Source organism: Rhea pennata, chromosome 3 (assembly GCF_028389875.1).
Source record: "Rhea pennata isolate bPtePen1 chromosome 3, bPtePen1.pri, whole genome shotgun sequence".
Classification (NCBI taxonomy): domain Eukaryota; kingdom Metazoa; phylum Chordata; class Aves; order Rheiformes; family Rheidae; genus Rhea; species Rhea pennata.
In genome coordinates, this window is record NC_084665.1 from 64,143,734 (window position 1) to 64,160,583 (window position 16,850).

Below are 16,850 nucleotides of genomic sequence, written 5' to 3' on the forward strand. Positions count from 1 at the left end.
CAAGCCAGGTGAAGACACCACAAAAAATAGGACACCATCCAGCTCTTCCCTGCAGCTGGCTTCCCCCTGCTTCCCGCTCGGCATTCATGTGCTGCTTCTGCACAGTCGCCCTTCAGAGAGGAGCTGCTGGATTTGAAGCAAGAAGTGCATTTTGCAAGCACGGGAGTGCTGATCTCGGGGGATTTGGTGCGCCCTTGTCCCTGCTGGGGCAGTGCAAGGCAAGTCATCGCCGCCGTACTGCGAGGCGGGGAACTGCCTGTAGCAAATAGGTGATAGGGGACGTGCCCAGCTGGGAGCAGTGCGCTTACAAAGCACGTACCCATGCTCTGCATTTTTTTTCTTTGCCCTTTCAAAAAAAAAAAAAAAAAAAAAGAGTAATAATACGAACAAAGCCCACCAAAACGACGGAGGCTCAACACTCGCCTTCCCACGAGGGACCGCCTGTAAATCGTGGGACAAACCCGGGGTGAGGGGAAAGTGTGCCGGTGCCCCCTTCTCCTCCACCTCCCGCATGCGGGGCACCGGCGGCGGCGCCCGTGTCTGTGGGAAAAGGTGGATCTCGGATGCCGCCACCGGGAGAGGGGCTGGCCCCGGAGATGCCCACGCGGGTCCAGGGGGGAGCCCACGCCGGCAGGGTCGGGCACCTGCGGCCGTGGCGCCGCCAGACGGGCGCGGGAGGACGTGCCTCGCCGTGCCGGGGACAGCGCTGCCGGAGCGCCGAGCCCCACGCGCGTCCGCGGCGGGCGGCTCCGCGCCGCGTCTTGCAGCGGCGCAGCGCCCCCGGCGTGGTAGCTGGGGGGAATGATCGGAGCCGGTCGACGAGCGAGAGCGGAGACGGCAGCTTTGGGCTGCGGGGTGCAGAGGAGCGCTCAGCCGTGAGCAGCCCGGGCGGCGGCGGCACAGCCCGCGAGTGCGGGAGCTGCGCTGCCCGCGCGCCCCCGGCGCGGAGCCCACGGCGCGCAGCGCTGCCGCGGGTGGGCGGCGCGGGCTGCTCCGGGCACGGGCACAAGTGATCAGCGAACACACGCGTGGCTCGGCCAGAAGAAACAGGATTCCTTGGATGCCTTCCAGATCCGCCTGGCTCTTTCTGCGTGTCCCTGCGTGTGTGTGTGCGTGTGTGTGTGTGTGCGCGCGCGCGCACTGTTGGGCTTTTTTTTTTTTGCCTTTTTTTTTTTTTTTTTTTCTCTCTCTTCCCTCGCTTGCTCCAGGTTTTACTTCTGGTTGCCTGTAAGGGTTTTGCTCCTCCCTTCTGAAATCCTATATTAGCTGTGGCCAAAGCTGGGTAAGAAACACAGCTCATTGTTGGCAAGTGCCGATGAGCCTCGCGGAGGAGTGAAAAACAGCTTTGGGTCTGCGGCAGCAATAGCAATAATATAATATCACCATCACGTAAGCACAGAGGAGAGAGCCAGGGAAGCCCTCTCTATGCTGGGTGTCTTTACTGACTGATCTCACCGACACCTTTGAAGCGAAAGAAGAAAAGCAGGGAGGTGAGTGTGGAGGTTCTGTGGCTGATGTTGTGTCCCTTTTGTGTGCAACAGGAAAAATGTGACTGCTTAAATAAATGCAAAAAGGTAGTCTTCAGCTCTGTGACTTAATCTCCTTATCTGTGCAGTTACTATATTAAAAAAAATCTTCGAACTTAATTCCTAAAGTTGCTGACAAGGGCTAGGTGGGATGTATTTGATTCTTTGCTTGTTCTCTGCAAGTTATGAAGAGTGTCTTTTAAAAATGTTCCCTCTCCTGGCAAATCCAGGGGGCTTGGGAGCCTTTTGAATGTGTTGGGGAGGAGGTGGTTGTTGCTGTATGCAACGCTTTCCGCTGATAGGTATGCAGAAGTTGAAGTGGGAAGGCGTGTTGCTCGTTGGTTTTGCAGAGGGGACTGAGATTTTTGTACTGCAGACTTGCCTTTTATTTTTCCCTTTGTACTCTACGGTAGAGTCGTGGTAGGAGGTTTTTTTTTTTTTTTTTTTTTTTTTTTTTTTTTTTTTTTTTTTTCCTTGCCTTTGAAAGAGAGGACGGCGGGACCAGCGAAGTCATTTCTCTCAGGGACAGATACATGCAGCGAGTTCCGAAGAGGGAGATCTGATGTCTGAGGGTGTTGTTTTTTGTTTCTTTTTAATATATTCCCCTGCTAACTTTCTAGGTGGGAAATGGCAGACCACATGATGGCCATGAATCACGGGCGATTCCCTGACGGATCCAGCGGGCTTCACCACCACCCTGCCCATCGGATGGGAATGGGTCCCTTTCCTACCCCCCATCACCACCACCAGCAGCAGCAGCAGCACGCCTTCAACGCCTTGATGGGCGACCATATACATTACGGAGCTGGAAATATGAACGCAAATAGCGGGATCAGACACGCCATGGGGCCCGGGAGCGTGAACGGAGGGCACCCTCCCAGCACCATGCCCCCCGCCGCACGATTTAGCGGCTCCCAGTTCATGGCCCCCCCCGTGGCCAGCCAAGGGGGGCAGCTCACCGCCAGCATGCAGCTCCAGAAGCTGAACAACCAGTATTTCAGCCACCACCCCTACCCTCACAGCCACTACATGCCGGACTTGCACCCGGCGAGCCACCAGCTGACGGGCAGCGGGCAGCATTTCAGGGACTGCAGAGACCCCAAGCACGGCGGCGGCGGCGGGCCGCCCGCCGGCCCCCACGGCCCCGCGGCAATGCTGCCCCCCAATGTCATAGACACTGACTTCATCGACGAGGAGGTCCTCATGTCCTTAGTCATCGAAATGGGCCTGGATCGCATCAAGGAGCTGCCCGAGCTGTGGTTGGGACAGAACGAGTTTGACTTCATGACAGACTTCGTTTGCAAACAGCAGCCCAGCAGGGTGAGCTGCTGATTCACTGAAAACAAACAAAGGACTTTCTATCGGTGTGAATGAAAACATTCCCTTAGACACAGTGTCTCACTTTTCAGTGCTTGAAAAGGTGAGAATCTGGAAAGCAGAGTAAACTATGCGCTTGTATAAATTCTTTTTTAATTGCTGCCACTTTTCTTTCTTTTTTTTTTTTTTTTTTTTTGTAGCTTTGACATTCACCTCCCCTCCCGTAGAAATAATTTCTAGCTAACTCTACCTTTTTATGTTGTCCCCCCTCCTCTCTCTTAATTTCCTCACAGTAACATGCCCATAATTTCCACAGTGCTGAACTGTTAGATATTAATCTTGGCAAATTGCTTGATCTTGTGGATTTTGTAAACGATGATTTCCAATGACTTGAACTGCATTCAAATTCTGAGTGAACAGGGAAAAAACTGCATTAGTTGGTTGCATGAACTTTGAAGGGCAGATACTACTGCACAAATGCTGCCATCTTGCTTAATTTTTAACTATGCATTGCAGTGCAGACTAATTTTTTTTTTTTTTTTTGAATATGCTAAACTGGAAGCTTAACAGATGTGGGCCAAACCTTTCCGGATCAGGAAAAGTAATACTGTTACTTAAAGTCTGCTACCCATTCCCCCTCCCCCATATGTACAGACAATAATATGGTGTGGATGGAATGTTGACTAGTGGCAAACATTTCACAGATTTTTCTTTTAATTATTATTTTGTTTCTGTCTTCAGCATTTTGACACTGTGCTAATATAGTTTATTCAGTACATGAAAAGATACTACTGTGTTGAAAGCTTTTCAGGAAATTTTGACAGTATTTTTGTACAAAACATTTTTTTGAGAAAATATTGTTAATTTATTCTATTTTAATTTGCCAATGTCAATAAAAAGTTAAGAAATGCTTTAGTTTTTCTAGAAGTCATTTACCAGTATTTTTCTTCAAAACTCTCCCCACTGTCCCTGGTAAGTAGAACATCTATGTGTACAACTGTGTCGGTGTTCAAAAAGACATTCCAAAATAGAAAGTACACTGCACCCATATATATGTCATGGTGAACTCAGTAGATGAGCAGGATTTAAACATACTTGCAGCATAAAGCCTCATACGTAACATTGTAATATGCCTGTCAGTGTGGTTTTATGAAAAATAAAGTTGCTAAGATGCAACTTTTTGTGACTTGCCAACATACTTGCTTTAAATGTAGTTGTCCAGAGTTATGATGCATAAAGTATTTATTATATTTATCTATTAAACTTGTAATTTTATAAATCCTCTTTCACTTATATAGTAGACTTTGTTCTTTTGTATGTTTATTATCTCACCTGGAAGAGCTATGTAAAAGACCAGCTGTTGAAGAAATAAGTATTTGTAACTTGGGGAAGGAGGGTGGTGGGTTTTGTCTTGTATCTCTTCCTTCTCATGGTTTACCCAGGAGATTGCTGCATCAGTCCAGATCTGCATCACATCAAAATCAACTACACTTCATTTCCAGTGACTTAGAAGAAGTCAATAACTAACACATATCCCTAAAATATTTCACTGTCAGATATCACTGTCAGATATCTCTAACCTCCTTCTTGCAGATATTACCGCCAACTAAAGCCACTGACACAAATCCATACAGATACTCCCTAAATATTTGAGAGAAAAAATTGCATTATTATAAGGCAATTGATACCTTGTTCATTCACTGCCAACTGTTGCAATCTTCTCTCTCCTCTCAGCCTTTGGCAAAGCTCCCATTTAAGTTATTACTTCAGTAAGGACTGCAGGATCAGGACCCTAATAATACATGTAATCCCACTTAGCCACGCTTCCGAAGTTTAACACAGGACTGACAGTACTGTGCTTTCTTTTTGCTTACTTTTTTCAGCTTTCTGTTCCGCATTTATTAGGAAGAAAAACAGTATGGTGGATGTAGTTAAATTTTAAACCTGGGCATGTAAACAGGGGAGGATATCGCCACACAATGGGAGTGTAAATAGCAGTGTTTTGAATTAAGCTGGGAAATTAAACTGATTACTATTGCTAAAATTGTCCCAGCTGATGATAAAAGTGGTACTTTGCCTTCTTTTCCTTACACAGACATAAAGTAGTCAATTTGTCTTATGAATGTAAAAAATAACACATGTATTGAAATATTAACAAAACTAGAAATAAGGAAGTGTATACACTTCTGGGGATACCTGATGATAAAATGATCTCTGCGGTTGGTAACAGCCCCTTCTTAGGACATTTTCAACACCCAAGAATTTAAACTGTCTTGTTTCAGCCAGTGATTGCTTATGTTTTACAACAGTAAATTTAACATCAAATGGCAGTGAAACATAATTTATCAACTTGCTAATAACTTAAAGAATGTTTAGAATACAGCTGCAGCTTTAAGAGCCATTGCCCAGCTCACCACTGTGTAAATCCTTTGCCCATTTTAAGGGTGTTTGATCAGCACATGTTGCATTGCCCTCTTCTGCTATAGTTTGGGAGGGTGATTTTGCTGATTTTAATCAACTTCCTATAAAACAGACTATCAAACTCTGCGTGTACCAAATTGCATAGATGTTTAAATCCTCCATCATCTCCTAAAACAAAAGGGAATATTCTTCCTTTAACGATAAGCACTTTTGCTTCATAAAGTTGGTTAAACAACAGATTTTTCACAGTTGAGCCACCACTACTTAAGTCTGTCAGCATTAAATCCTTGCATATAAGCTTTTCCAAGAATAGGCAGTTTTCATGGGCATGCTGGTAGAGTCTATTTGTGTACAACTCCTTGTAAGACTCCTAAGAGCCACTGCCTCTGAACAACAGCAGCTACTGAAAGCACTGGCTTTGAGCAGGGCATTGTCAAGGATTTTTATGATTTCTTAAAAGTATACTCCAGGGAAATTTGCAAAACAATCATATTGCCTACATTGTCACTTAATTTCTAATGAAGAGTCATATCCCAGTGGATATCACAACTACGTATTTCCTTATTCATAATATCATCTACCATGCAATATTGGGGTCCTGACCCTCATCTTCCTGAAGTGAACCCCCTGGCAACAGTCTCACTTGCTTCAGCTGAAGCAGTAATAGGCCTTCAAGTCTATCTAGCCTCTGTATTGTTTATAAATATGTTAAAGTAATTTATTATCTGAACTGAGTGATTAGTGAAAAATGCAGAATGACCTACTTTTCCGGCTACTGCCAGATACTCACAAACTACATTGCAGTCTTGTGTCCTATTAAGTTGCTCTTAGTACAGGAAACTTGACCTCTGTACTTTGGCTGTTTTTCAAAAAAACTTCTAACGCGGACCATGAGGTCTGCTCTTCTTTAAGCCACGTCCATAAATAGCCGCGCAGCTTTATTTGGCAGGCAGATCAGCGCTAAGCCGCCGCGCAAAACACGCGCGCAGGGAGATAGGTGCTGCCCGGGACACTCGCCCGGCGGCTCCGTGTGGGGGGAAAACCCACGGGTGGGAACATCCCACAGGGGAGAGGGGCGGTGGCCCCGCACCCTTCCCCCTGCGCGGGCCTGCACCGCGGCCCCGCGGCCGCCGCTCGGGCCGCGCCGCCGGCTCCGCGGGCACCTGCGCGGCGCGGCGCCACGGCGCCCCCGTGTGGCGCCTCCGCGCGCCGCTACCGCCGCCGCCCGCCCGCTCCCCGCGCCCGCCGCGGGGTGCGTGCGGCTGCTGCGGGCCCGCCGCGCCTGCCCAAGGGTCTCGTGAGGGTTTGGGGGAGCGGACCTCGCGAGAACACTTCTGCTGGTCTCCGGTTTTATTTAAAAAAATGTTATATAAACTGGGATTATCCCCTGCTTATCTTGTTTTGCTAGAGGAATTGGAAAATTCCAACATCTGGATTTGCAAAAGTTCCCTTTTTTTGTTTGTTTCTTTTTTGTTCCTTTTTTTTCCCGGGAGATGTTTTCCACAAGGCAGATCTGTAAGGGAATCTGGATGCTGAAGCCCTGTGGATCATCGGTGGTTGGCCGAGGGCGATGTATGACATATGTCAGTGGATTCACGTCATGATACATAATAAGTCTTCAGGGCATGGTTAGCTTCTCTGGCAACATCTTGCTGCAGGAGCCATCCTGTCTCTGCTGGTCTCCAGCCGCCACTCTCTCCTGGCTGTGCTGCTCAGTGGGAGTTAATGGGTAAGCTGGTACCAAAAGGACCGATACCCCTTTTGCATTAGAAACCTCTGCATATCTGAGGTATGGAGGGGAGGAAAATGATGTTAAAAAATTAGTTCTTATCCATGACCTTACACTGTCTTTTCTGAAGCCTTCATTTCCTCCAATATATTCACTGAGGGACCACCACAGGCAGGAGTAAGAAATGTCTGTGTTACGGATCTAGGCTAACACACACCAACCTTAACCTGATCTATTTCTGTATCATCACTCATAGGGATAGGCATGTGAGCAAGGACTAAGTAACATTGACAAGGGTCATTTAAATGACAAGACAAAGTATTTATTTAGATATTCAGGTAGATATATTTGTCAGATAAGACTCCCTGTGCAATAAAACTTAGATTAGGAATCAAAGGAATTTGGAAGCCAAGGCAGCAGCATTTTCTCCGGTGTTCATGTATTCCGAGTGCATCATTTTGTCAGTACAGAGGAGGTGTTTTACATAGTTCCTGAAAATGTATTTGCACATTTCAATATGGTGCCGTTATTGTGCTCACGCACGAGATAAAGCTGAGTCTCAGTAGCTGTAACAATAGCAAAATACATCAAATGACTGAACAGACGAGACACTGTATGGTCTCTGCTATTCTCTTTGCTTCATTTTAGGAAGACGTTTGCAGCACCAGGCTTTTAATAGAGATGGATCAGGTATTTCAGTCCCAGTCCATCTGCTATGTCTTTCCCCCCTTAAAAAATTAAAGATGGACAATTTGATCACAAGCCTGAAAGAGATTTAAGAAGACAGATATTTACCATATTAAAAATAAGCAAAAGGATTTCCAGATAATCAGACTTTCTAAAATGCTAATCACTTTTCTCATCTTTTCCTTTTACCAGGATGTTTTGTTAACTTTGTCTCTTTGAGCATTCTTTTGGCAATATAGTCCCTATTTTATCATTAATAAATTAAAATTAAAGTAACTTTCAGAACTGTTAAGATCATAAAACTGTGGCTTAAGTTAGGAGTCTGAGTACACAGCATTTTTTCAAAATGGAATCTAAATATTTAACAAATACTTGTCACTATAAGATTCTGAAGGTGCACCTATTTATGTGCAGTTTTGACAAAGAGCCCCAAAATTCCACAATGAAATTTATATTGCAGCCTGCTTAGCTAATATTAGCATTGCACAGGAGAGTGTGAAGTTTATGGATGTCTATAAAAAGTCTTATCTGCTGCTATACAAAAGAAGGTAACACAGAGAACTGCAGCTTGTCCAGATATGTGTTTAAGGGTTTGTTGCTCAAAATCTTCTCTGTTTTTTTTCCAACTTCATTAGCTGGTCTAATAACTGATGTTATCTCTGTCTACAAAGCTTGTACAGTTATATGTCGTCCATCAACTCTGTACAAAGTTTAATATATATACTTGAAGGCAGGAATGAATTCCTGGAATTTTCTGAAGACGGAAAATTAAACCAAGCCTCTGAACACAGTTGCTATGATAGAGAAGTTAAATAGTTATATTTTGTATTACTTCTTATAGGTAGTATGTTGGGTTGCTTATCAGCAGGCTGCATTAAAGCTAGCATGTGATCTGATGAGATGAAAAGCAAGGTACAGACACAGGTATGGAGATGGATATGAAGTATTTCTAAGTGGTAGGCAGATTTGCAGGAAAAAATATTTGCAATCATCACAGGGAGAATTTTAGGGAGAGTTTTAGGGGATAGGTGTGAAAAATAGTCAGACCTAATGCACAAAATATAAGCAAGTGGCCACTTGTGGAATGATGAGGACTACCTTTTGATTTTGCATTTCTGAACGGACATAACATTGTAGGCCAGAGAAATGCAGAAATCAAGAAAATATGACATGTTAACCTTCTTCACAGACTATTATTTACAACATAGAGCTACATTTTCTCTGGCTGAAGTCAGTGGCAAAACTGCCGCTGAATGGAGCAGACCAAGCCTATAATCAGGTATCCCATCGGCTCTGCTCTGGAGGATGAATGGAGGGGGATCCAGGTCCTTGCTGCCACAAGCCAACTAGGGAATGTTCCCATTCTCAGTCAGTCACCATACTAAAAGCTGGTTTAGCCAAAACATGGACTTGAAGTCTTTACTCAGTCCTCCTTATAAAAACCACCTTCTCTCTCTTAAATCCCCTTTAATCCACTATTTCTGTCTCATCTGGCAAGGTTCTTTTTCAGTAGCCAAGAAGCCTCAGAGACCTTGTGTTTTCTCTTGTCCTCACTTGAGTTTAATCAGGATGAAAATAAGCCGTTTCAAGTGTTTTGAGACGGTAGTGTGTTTGCCTTTGGGATGTACACTCAGTCTGCGCGGTGGTGGATTGCAGACATGCCCTAGCATTGTAGGGGAGGGCAACAGCTGATCTATCACAAGGCACCTTGTGCGTGACTTTGCCCTATAAGGACAAGAGCAACCTCTGACGGGCACCTCGCCCCGTCTCCTCGTCCGCTTATACGCACCCGCTGCAGAAGAGCCTGGCGCGCTGTGCTGCAAGCCAGCAGAGCACTTCACATGCCTTCTTCCTCTTTTTCTTACACTTTTGCCTTTTGAGAAGAGATCCTCTGTCCAGACCTTTTAATTCAACATTTTACATTAAAGACAGTAATGCACAGACAGCTACGTGGATTCTGTTAAAGAGCTCTTTGAATTGTGAAACTTACTTGAAGGTGTTGCAATTCAATTTATATATTGAAACAGAGCTGGAGTAATTTAACATGACAGACAAAAACACATACATATGGCTGCAGAAAAGCTGTACTACTTCGAGTTTGTCCACTAGGTGTAGCTGAAACTCTGCATTTCTTATTGATTTGAGAAAAATCTTTAAAAGAGCAGCCTTTAAAATTGATTTATAATATACATTTTAACCAAATGAAAGGTAGTCAGAATGAACAGTGATAGATGTTTATGGACTGAAGCCTTTTCCTAATTTTTTGTGTTTCAAGCATTCCACAATACCATCACAAAAATTAGATTAATGTGCACAGAGGGACTCTTTACACAGTTTCCCAACCTCTAGCCAAGGATTCTTCTTGACTTGGTTTAGTTTACTTGTAAATACCACAAGCAATGAAGTCCTCCCCATAGAAAGTTATTACAAGATTTGAGGGACTGTCTTGGGTTTCTTTTTTCTGTTTTGTTTTATTTTGCCTCCCCCTAACCCCAGCAGTATTGCCAGGGGGTCTATTTAAAAGAGGAAACTGGCTCTACAGAAACCCATCAAATGAAGCACTTCTGAATTCCAGAGCTGAACTCTCCATTATTATTTCAGACTAAGGAAGTAAAGGAGAATATTTTGCCTCTTTGTTTCTCTTTTAGGTCTCTGTAGTTCCTGCTATATGTAACAGCTTTGCCGTAAATGCTGTCCTCATCTCTTGCTGAAGATAAGGGATGTCAAAAAAAAAAAAAAAATGTGTGTAAGGCACATCCAGGAAATGCATTCTCAGATTTTTTGGTTTCTTTTTTGGTTAGCTTTCAAAAGGCACTGATCTTGATTTACAAATTATGAATATTAATAGAAATTAAGATTATTTTGTCTGCTGTGATTTGCCCAGATAACCTTCATCACCAAAATCTAGATTGATGATGCTGCAGGTGAAGTTTTGACCCAGACAACTGCTTGGCTAGTGGTGTCTAAGGCAAAAAAATCAAGGCTTGACTGATAAATTACACAGATTGCTGTACCCTTGGAGATCCCCTTGAAATGCAAGCAGTACTCAGTGCTGAAACAGCATTGCATATTCTAGGTCTAACCCAGTTATTGCAATGTTCCCTCAAGCCACCCCAGTAGTGTCAAAGCGCCTAATAACGTATTATCCATTTTAACAGGACTGTTCATTGCTTAGCCAGCATACACAGATCTTGTAAATCCTTCCTGAGAATTTGGAAAGTCCCTAACTGAAAAAGTTAAAATACCATATGAGCATAGCACTACAGGTGCAGATAACAACCATCCTCTGTAACTCCTAACATTTGGGGTTATGATGATAATTTAACATGGGTCAGGATTCACAGTCACTATGATGACCAGGTGCCAATTCAAGATCCTTGGTAACTTCACTCACAGATAATAACATGTATTTGAGTATATTCTTAATATGGTAGTTGCATCAGGAATGGATTGCAATGTTTCCAGTCCAAGTTTTCCTCGGTCATTAGCATATTGTTATTTATTATTGTCATAATAATTCTAATAATGCTTTAGTGGGACTTTATGATGACCTCTTCCCTCAGCATCAGCTAAAATACCCTGAAAGTATCTTCTTTCCTGGCTTTCTTTTTTTGCATCACTATGGTAGAAAGTGACCTGTAATTACTGAAGAGGAAAGGAATGTAGCTGGAAAGCAGTTAGATATTTTCTGCTAGATTTGATTTTCCTAAAATGTTTATTCCCAAAAATGAAGAGCCTGAAAACTCCAAACTGCTTTTGGTCAGTGGCTTATGCAAGCCTCTTTCATTGTGAGAAGATTGCATGTTACTTTTTAAGGAAACTTAAGTATATGCAGGCTGAGTTCTCTTCACTCATGCATGTTACATCTTAGGGACATGGGTATTTTCCTTTTTGTGTTTATTCTACTTAAATAATGAAGAAATAGTAGTATATTATATTTCATCTTCCAACCAATTCAGACTGCCAGTAAAGCATCCACTATTAGCGGGGCAGGTTTCATACTTTCCTTTAGAAATGCAAGTTGCCAGCTTACACAAAGGCAGTTACTGGATTCATGACTCCTCAGCATTTGTTACCTGAGATGGATTATCATGCCAAAACGTTGCATTTCTCTCTTCTTCTACTTTTTGTTCAAGGTTCAAGATCCACAAAAAATCTAATGACCTATAGGTCTGTAAGAAAGAACAGAACGGCAGAATAGGACTTTGACATTGATAAAGCATTAGAAGGACCCAGCTAGTCAAACATTAGCTGATGACATAAAAGGAAAGAGAGCACAGGTCAGATTTAAAGGAATTGTATGTTCTCTTTGTTTGCTGTTGGTTGACACACAGGAAGTTTCTGGGGGACTCATTGCTCCGTATGCCCTCCAATGACTTTTTCCTTTTTATTTTTGTTTGGCAAATAGGTGAGGAAGAAGGATAAGACTAAGGATCTTTTTCTTTTTCCATGGTGGCTCTGGTTGGTAAAACAGCCTACAACCTTACAGTGACTATCCTGCTACTCTACCAGATGATCTCCCAGTGACTAAAGCTCACAACAAGCACTTTTTCCTCTACTCTGTACAGCCTGTGTAGGCAGAGAGAGAACTTTCAAGTTCCACAATTCATTCTCCAATACAAGGGAAATCCTTCACTTATTTCTGCTAGTCACTGGCAGGCTGCTTATATTGCATAAAAGAGGTCCTAAGGTTGGTGTGAAGCTTACCAGAGTAGAGGGATACTCTGCTGTAGTCTCTTTCCAACAGAAAAACTGTAAAAAAAATAGCTCTGGGTAAATGTCTTTCTTACCCTAAGGATATTCTTCAGTGTAGTGCTAAGGGTGACTGGCAGGTTAGTAAGAAATTTACTGAGCTAAAGATTCACTCTCTCACCCACTACAGCCAATTTTGTCTTTCTCAGTGCTCTGAAATGACTGAGACTTGAAGAAGAGGTGTTGCTAGAACGAGCAGAAAGCTAAATGCATTTATTAACCCCATTTATTAACCACCACCACCCCTTTTTTTTTCAAAATTTGCCTAGCTTTATGGTTTAAGAATTTTAAGAGAGTCTCTTCACTGAAAAACAGAGGCTAATAATATTAAAGAGGGTGAGTGGCTGGTTATTTTGTGTTGTTGTAACACAAAGTGGCCCAACCAGAGAATGGAAGTGTACAGTAAAAGCCTGCAACAGAGAGGTGGCCCTGGCCCTGGAAAACTTACACACTTACTATGTTATAAGGGAAGGAAGGTAGGAGGCCAAATGATAAGAAAAAAAGAAAAGAAAACATACTGAGTAATAATGTATTAATTACTGAAATGACAACATGACAGCCACAGGTTTTTCTTTTCATGGTCCTGTATGAGCTGTCATAATTACAACCCCTCAAATGGCTCTAGGTCCCATAGATTTCCTGTAAATTTCCAAGTTTGGTTTTCCATGGTCATGTTCTGTGGACAGTTCTTTTGAACAGGGAAGAGTATGTCATACTGGCTAACACTTAAGCCCTTAGTCCTATCATTTACCTAACTTAGCCCTCCTACTCTGTGCAAAACAATGCAGTTTTTAGAGTATTTTCAAGCAAACTGACTAGCTGAATCCTCAGAAATTCACAGCCCTTTGCAATAAAGGCTTTCCCCAACAATTCTGTGAGATAGAACTCCCCTTCTCTCTAAGTATGTTTCTATTTCCAGTCCTTGGGTCTAAAGCAAGCATGTCACAGTTAAAAGTAGAAAATAATCTGAACAAGTCTTGTTCCCAGCTGCATTACATTGAGCACTGCCTCAGTTTACCCTTGCAAATAATGAATATGGTGTGCTTTCTAGCTTGTTGCTGCCTGATGTTGAACTTGCTTAATAGATAAGGTTGGATCCTTGCATGCAAGCTACTACACAACTGGAAATCGCTGTTATAAACGTTTTTGCTGCATTTTTAATTCTAAAAGTTTGATGAAATATTTTAACCAGTAAACCATGATTTGTAGTAAAATACATTTTTGGCTTATAAAGTGTAACTAACCATCAAAGAAAAGGGGGAAATAATAAGGGAAACAGTAATTAGTAATGTGTCTTCCAATATTATAGGAATACAAACAATATTACAGATGGTTGCTGATGGTTTCAGAGTACCAGAGTGAAACAGAATTGTTCTCACTGATTCCAAGAGGGATACTAAATAGTTGATTTTTCCCTGCTGCAACAATTTCCCCTACTCAACTGGTTTGGGAGCGTTCAGTCTACATAACTGTTGCAAGTTTATTGAGAAAGTCTGCAATCTAAAGCATAGTCTCTTTTAGAGTGCTGCATTTAGAGGTGAAAAAAACTTTTTAAATTCGTAGCTGTAGAGTTTTGGAGGCGCATCTGAAGACATCCAAGACTACATCTTACATATACATCTGTAAACTCCCATTGAAGTCAATGATCTAAATTCTCATAATAAATATGACTTGCATAAGCTTTTATATAACAAAAATGAATATTTATTATATTCTAAGGAAAGTACTGACATTGGTGTCACCTTTATAATATTGGTCTTTCAATTCAATAAAGTAAGTCAGTCAGTCTGATTTTCTTTTCTTTATTCATCCCTTCACATTTTGGGTTTTATTTTCTTCCTCTGTCTTTACTCATTTCGCTCCCCAGATGTGGCATATTTGAGAAGGTGATTCTGCCTAGACAGCTAGAAAACCCTTAACTACATGTACCCTTAAAGCTGTTTCACAGTTTTGATCTGTTAGTCTGTTAATGCCAATATACTTTTTGCATCCTTTCACATTCTTCATGCAGTGATTCTCTTTCCATGCATATCTTTAAAAGGTCATTGGTGTTTACACCATCAGCAAGTTTAGACATTACACAGTTGTACTGGCTGGGTCTCAATTCATTGTTAGTTCTTCCGGAACTAACATTTCATCAGCCATCCTGCCCTGTAAAAAAAGGTTTTCATTATAACTTAATTCACCATCATTGCGTCTATTATTTTCCCTTTCTTTCTACATATCTTTGTCTTCCAGTACAAATGTCCCTATCATTTACACACTCTGTTCAAATATTATCTCAATGTATGTCATTCCCATTATATCAGTCTCTGTTCTTCTCTCCTATAGCCTTAGATAGGTTAGTCATAATGTTGGTGTTGCTCAGCACCCTCCACCCTCAGCTTACTTATCATTGTCACCAGAATTTAGACCTTGTCGTTTCTAGAGAAAGATGCTTGTTTCCAGTTATGAGGTGCTTTACAACCCATGTACAGCCCATACAGCTGAGAGAGCTGGCTTTCTATTCCTAATTTGCTTTATTCTCTGTTCTGCCCACTCGCAGGTGTTGCTTGTGCAATCAGTGGGAGTTCCACATATGGAGCAGCTGCAGGACTGAGCCTTTAATAGGTCTTTTCCATTTCTAATTTTTACAAGCTGGTTCTAGCAACAATCTAAAAAATGTTGCATGCTGATAATGAAGTCAATGCAAGTGAATATCATTAGTAAATGGAAGGGGCTAGAAAAAGGTGAGAGAAAGAAAAAATAGCTTTATATAAGCAAGTCAGTATACATTATCCTACTGGAATAGCTATTTTTTTTCTCTACAACTCCCCCTTGACCAATGTACCCTTGGCATTTAAATTACTTCCAAATTACATTTGATATGTAATTTACAGCATGATTACATCTGAACTGGGCCCAGAGATTTCCCCTGGCAGGAACACAAAACATCCAGGCTTGACTTGGCCCAACTCTCTTCACATAGTCTATTGATAGAAAGTTGTTCTTAGCTGGAGGGCCATCACTTTTAAATAAAATTGGACTAAAAGAGAAATTATCCTGGGATTCAGCAGCTTTTTGAATTTTCATACTGGATTTTACATTAGCTCATAAGGGTGTAAATCAGCAGTAATGTCACTGAAGCACCAGGTTAACTGAAAACAGGTAATACTGCTCTTTTTCTTCCCAATAAATTACCTATCTGCGTCAGAGAAGGACTGTTTCCAGGCTGCACAGAGATGCATTTAGGTGTGACTGCATGCCTCACCCCCGGGGATTCCTTTACCTTATGTGTGATTTTTCAAATGAAGCTATTCACCAGTTTGCCAAATTCTTCAAATAGCATATAGCATAAAGTATTTATAGAGAGTTTTTCTCCTGGGCAAGCTGAACTGGTGGAAATTGCCTGTAGAAAATTGAAACCCTGATAATTGATTTTGCTTGCTCTTAAGGTATCAAAAGACTTGAATCTTTCCAAGAATAAATCAAAAACTGTTCAGTAGCAAACCATGGGGAATTCCACCAGATTCTTAGAGTGGTTTCCTTGCTAAGATTCAGAAATTATATTCTTACTGATGTAGATTTACAATTAAATTATTTGCTTAAAATAGTTAAGTCTATTATCTATTGGGATTTTCTATGTCAGGTAATCTGACTGTGCTGTTAACTGCCATTTTTTAGCCAGGATCTATGAATTGTAGAAGAGAAAACCTGGCAAACCTTACGTATATGAGAAACCCCTGAGGTCATAAAAAACCCTTGAGGTCTTATTAGAAGGCAAATCATAACCTCCCTACACTGTTGAGACTGATTTAGAACTAGGAAATCTGTAGAAATTTGATGCAGTCTGTAACACCTTGTTTATGTATGCAAATAAATGCAAATATGTTATTTTTCACTTTCTTTTTTGACACAGGACTAAGCAAGAGAGAAATGATTCCTGAGTAGCTCACCATGCAAAATGTCTGATTGGTCCAGATGCTTACAGTATTTCTATAGAAGTAAATTAAACCCAGTGGAGATCAGTCTTGACAAGCTTAGCCACGGGACCTTGCAGGCTCTCCCAACACTTGTTCAGCTATAGCTGCACACAGCAGGCAAACACCACCAGACTCAGCAAGCTTCGGACTTCTAGACCGCTGCTTACATACCACTGTGCTCTTGCATCTTAAGACCTTTTTGAAGGCTATTTCTGGAAAAAAATATTCAGATATGTTATACTTTCATTATATATCTAATACACATAAGTTTATCATGGTATAAGTTAGTGTGGTATATTATAGAAGTGTATTATGGTATAACTATATTATGGTGTGTGTTTAAACAGAATGGACCAATTTTATTTGCAATACAATTAATAGAAGTAGAAATATTACAGCAATTGATTCTGCCTAGCTACAGTATAATTTGAAAGATTTATATCTTTACAAAAATAA

General features: G+C 41.8%; 1 protein-coding gene across 1 annotated transcript; it reads left to right on the forward strand.

The window, feature by feature from the left end:
- The first annotated feature begins 1,273 nt into the window (after nucleotides 1–1,273).
- CITED2 (Cbp/p300 interacting transactivator with Glu/Asp rich carboxy-terminal domain 2) lies at nucleotides 1,274–4,136 on the forward strand. Its single transcript, XM_062573751.1, has 2 exons — nucleotides 1,274–1,490; nucleotides 2,147–4,136. Exon 2 carries the CDS (start codon nucleotides 2,154–2,156, stop codon nucleotides 2,856–2,858), a length of 705 nt encoding a protein of 234 aa, XP_062429735.1. The 5' UTR covers nucleotides 1,274–1,490; nucleotides 2,147–2,153; the 3' UTR covers nucleotides 2,859–4,136.
- Nucleotides 4,137–16,850: the final 12,714 nt, after the last annotated feature.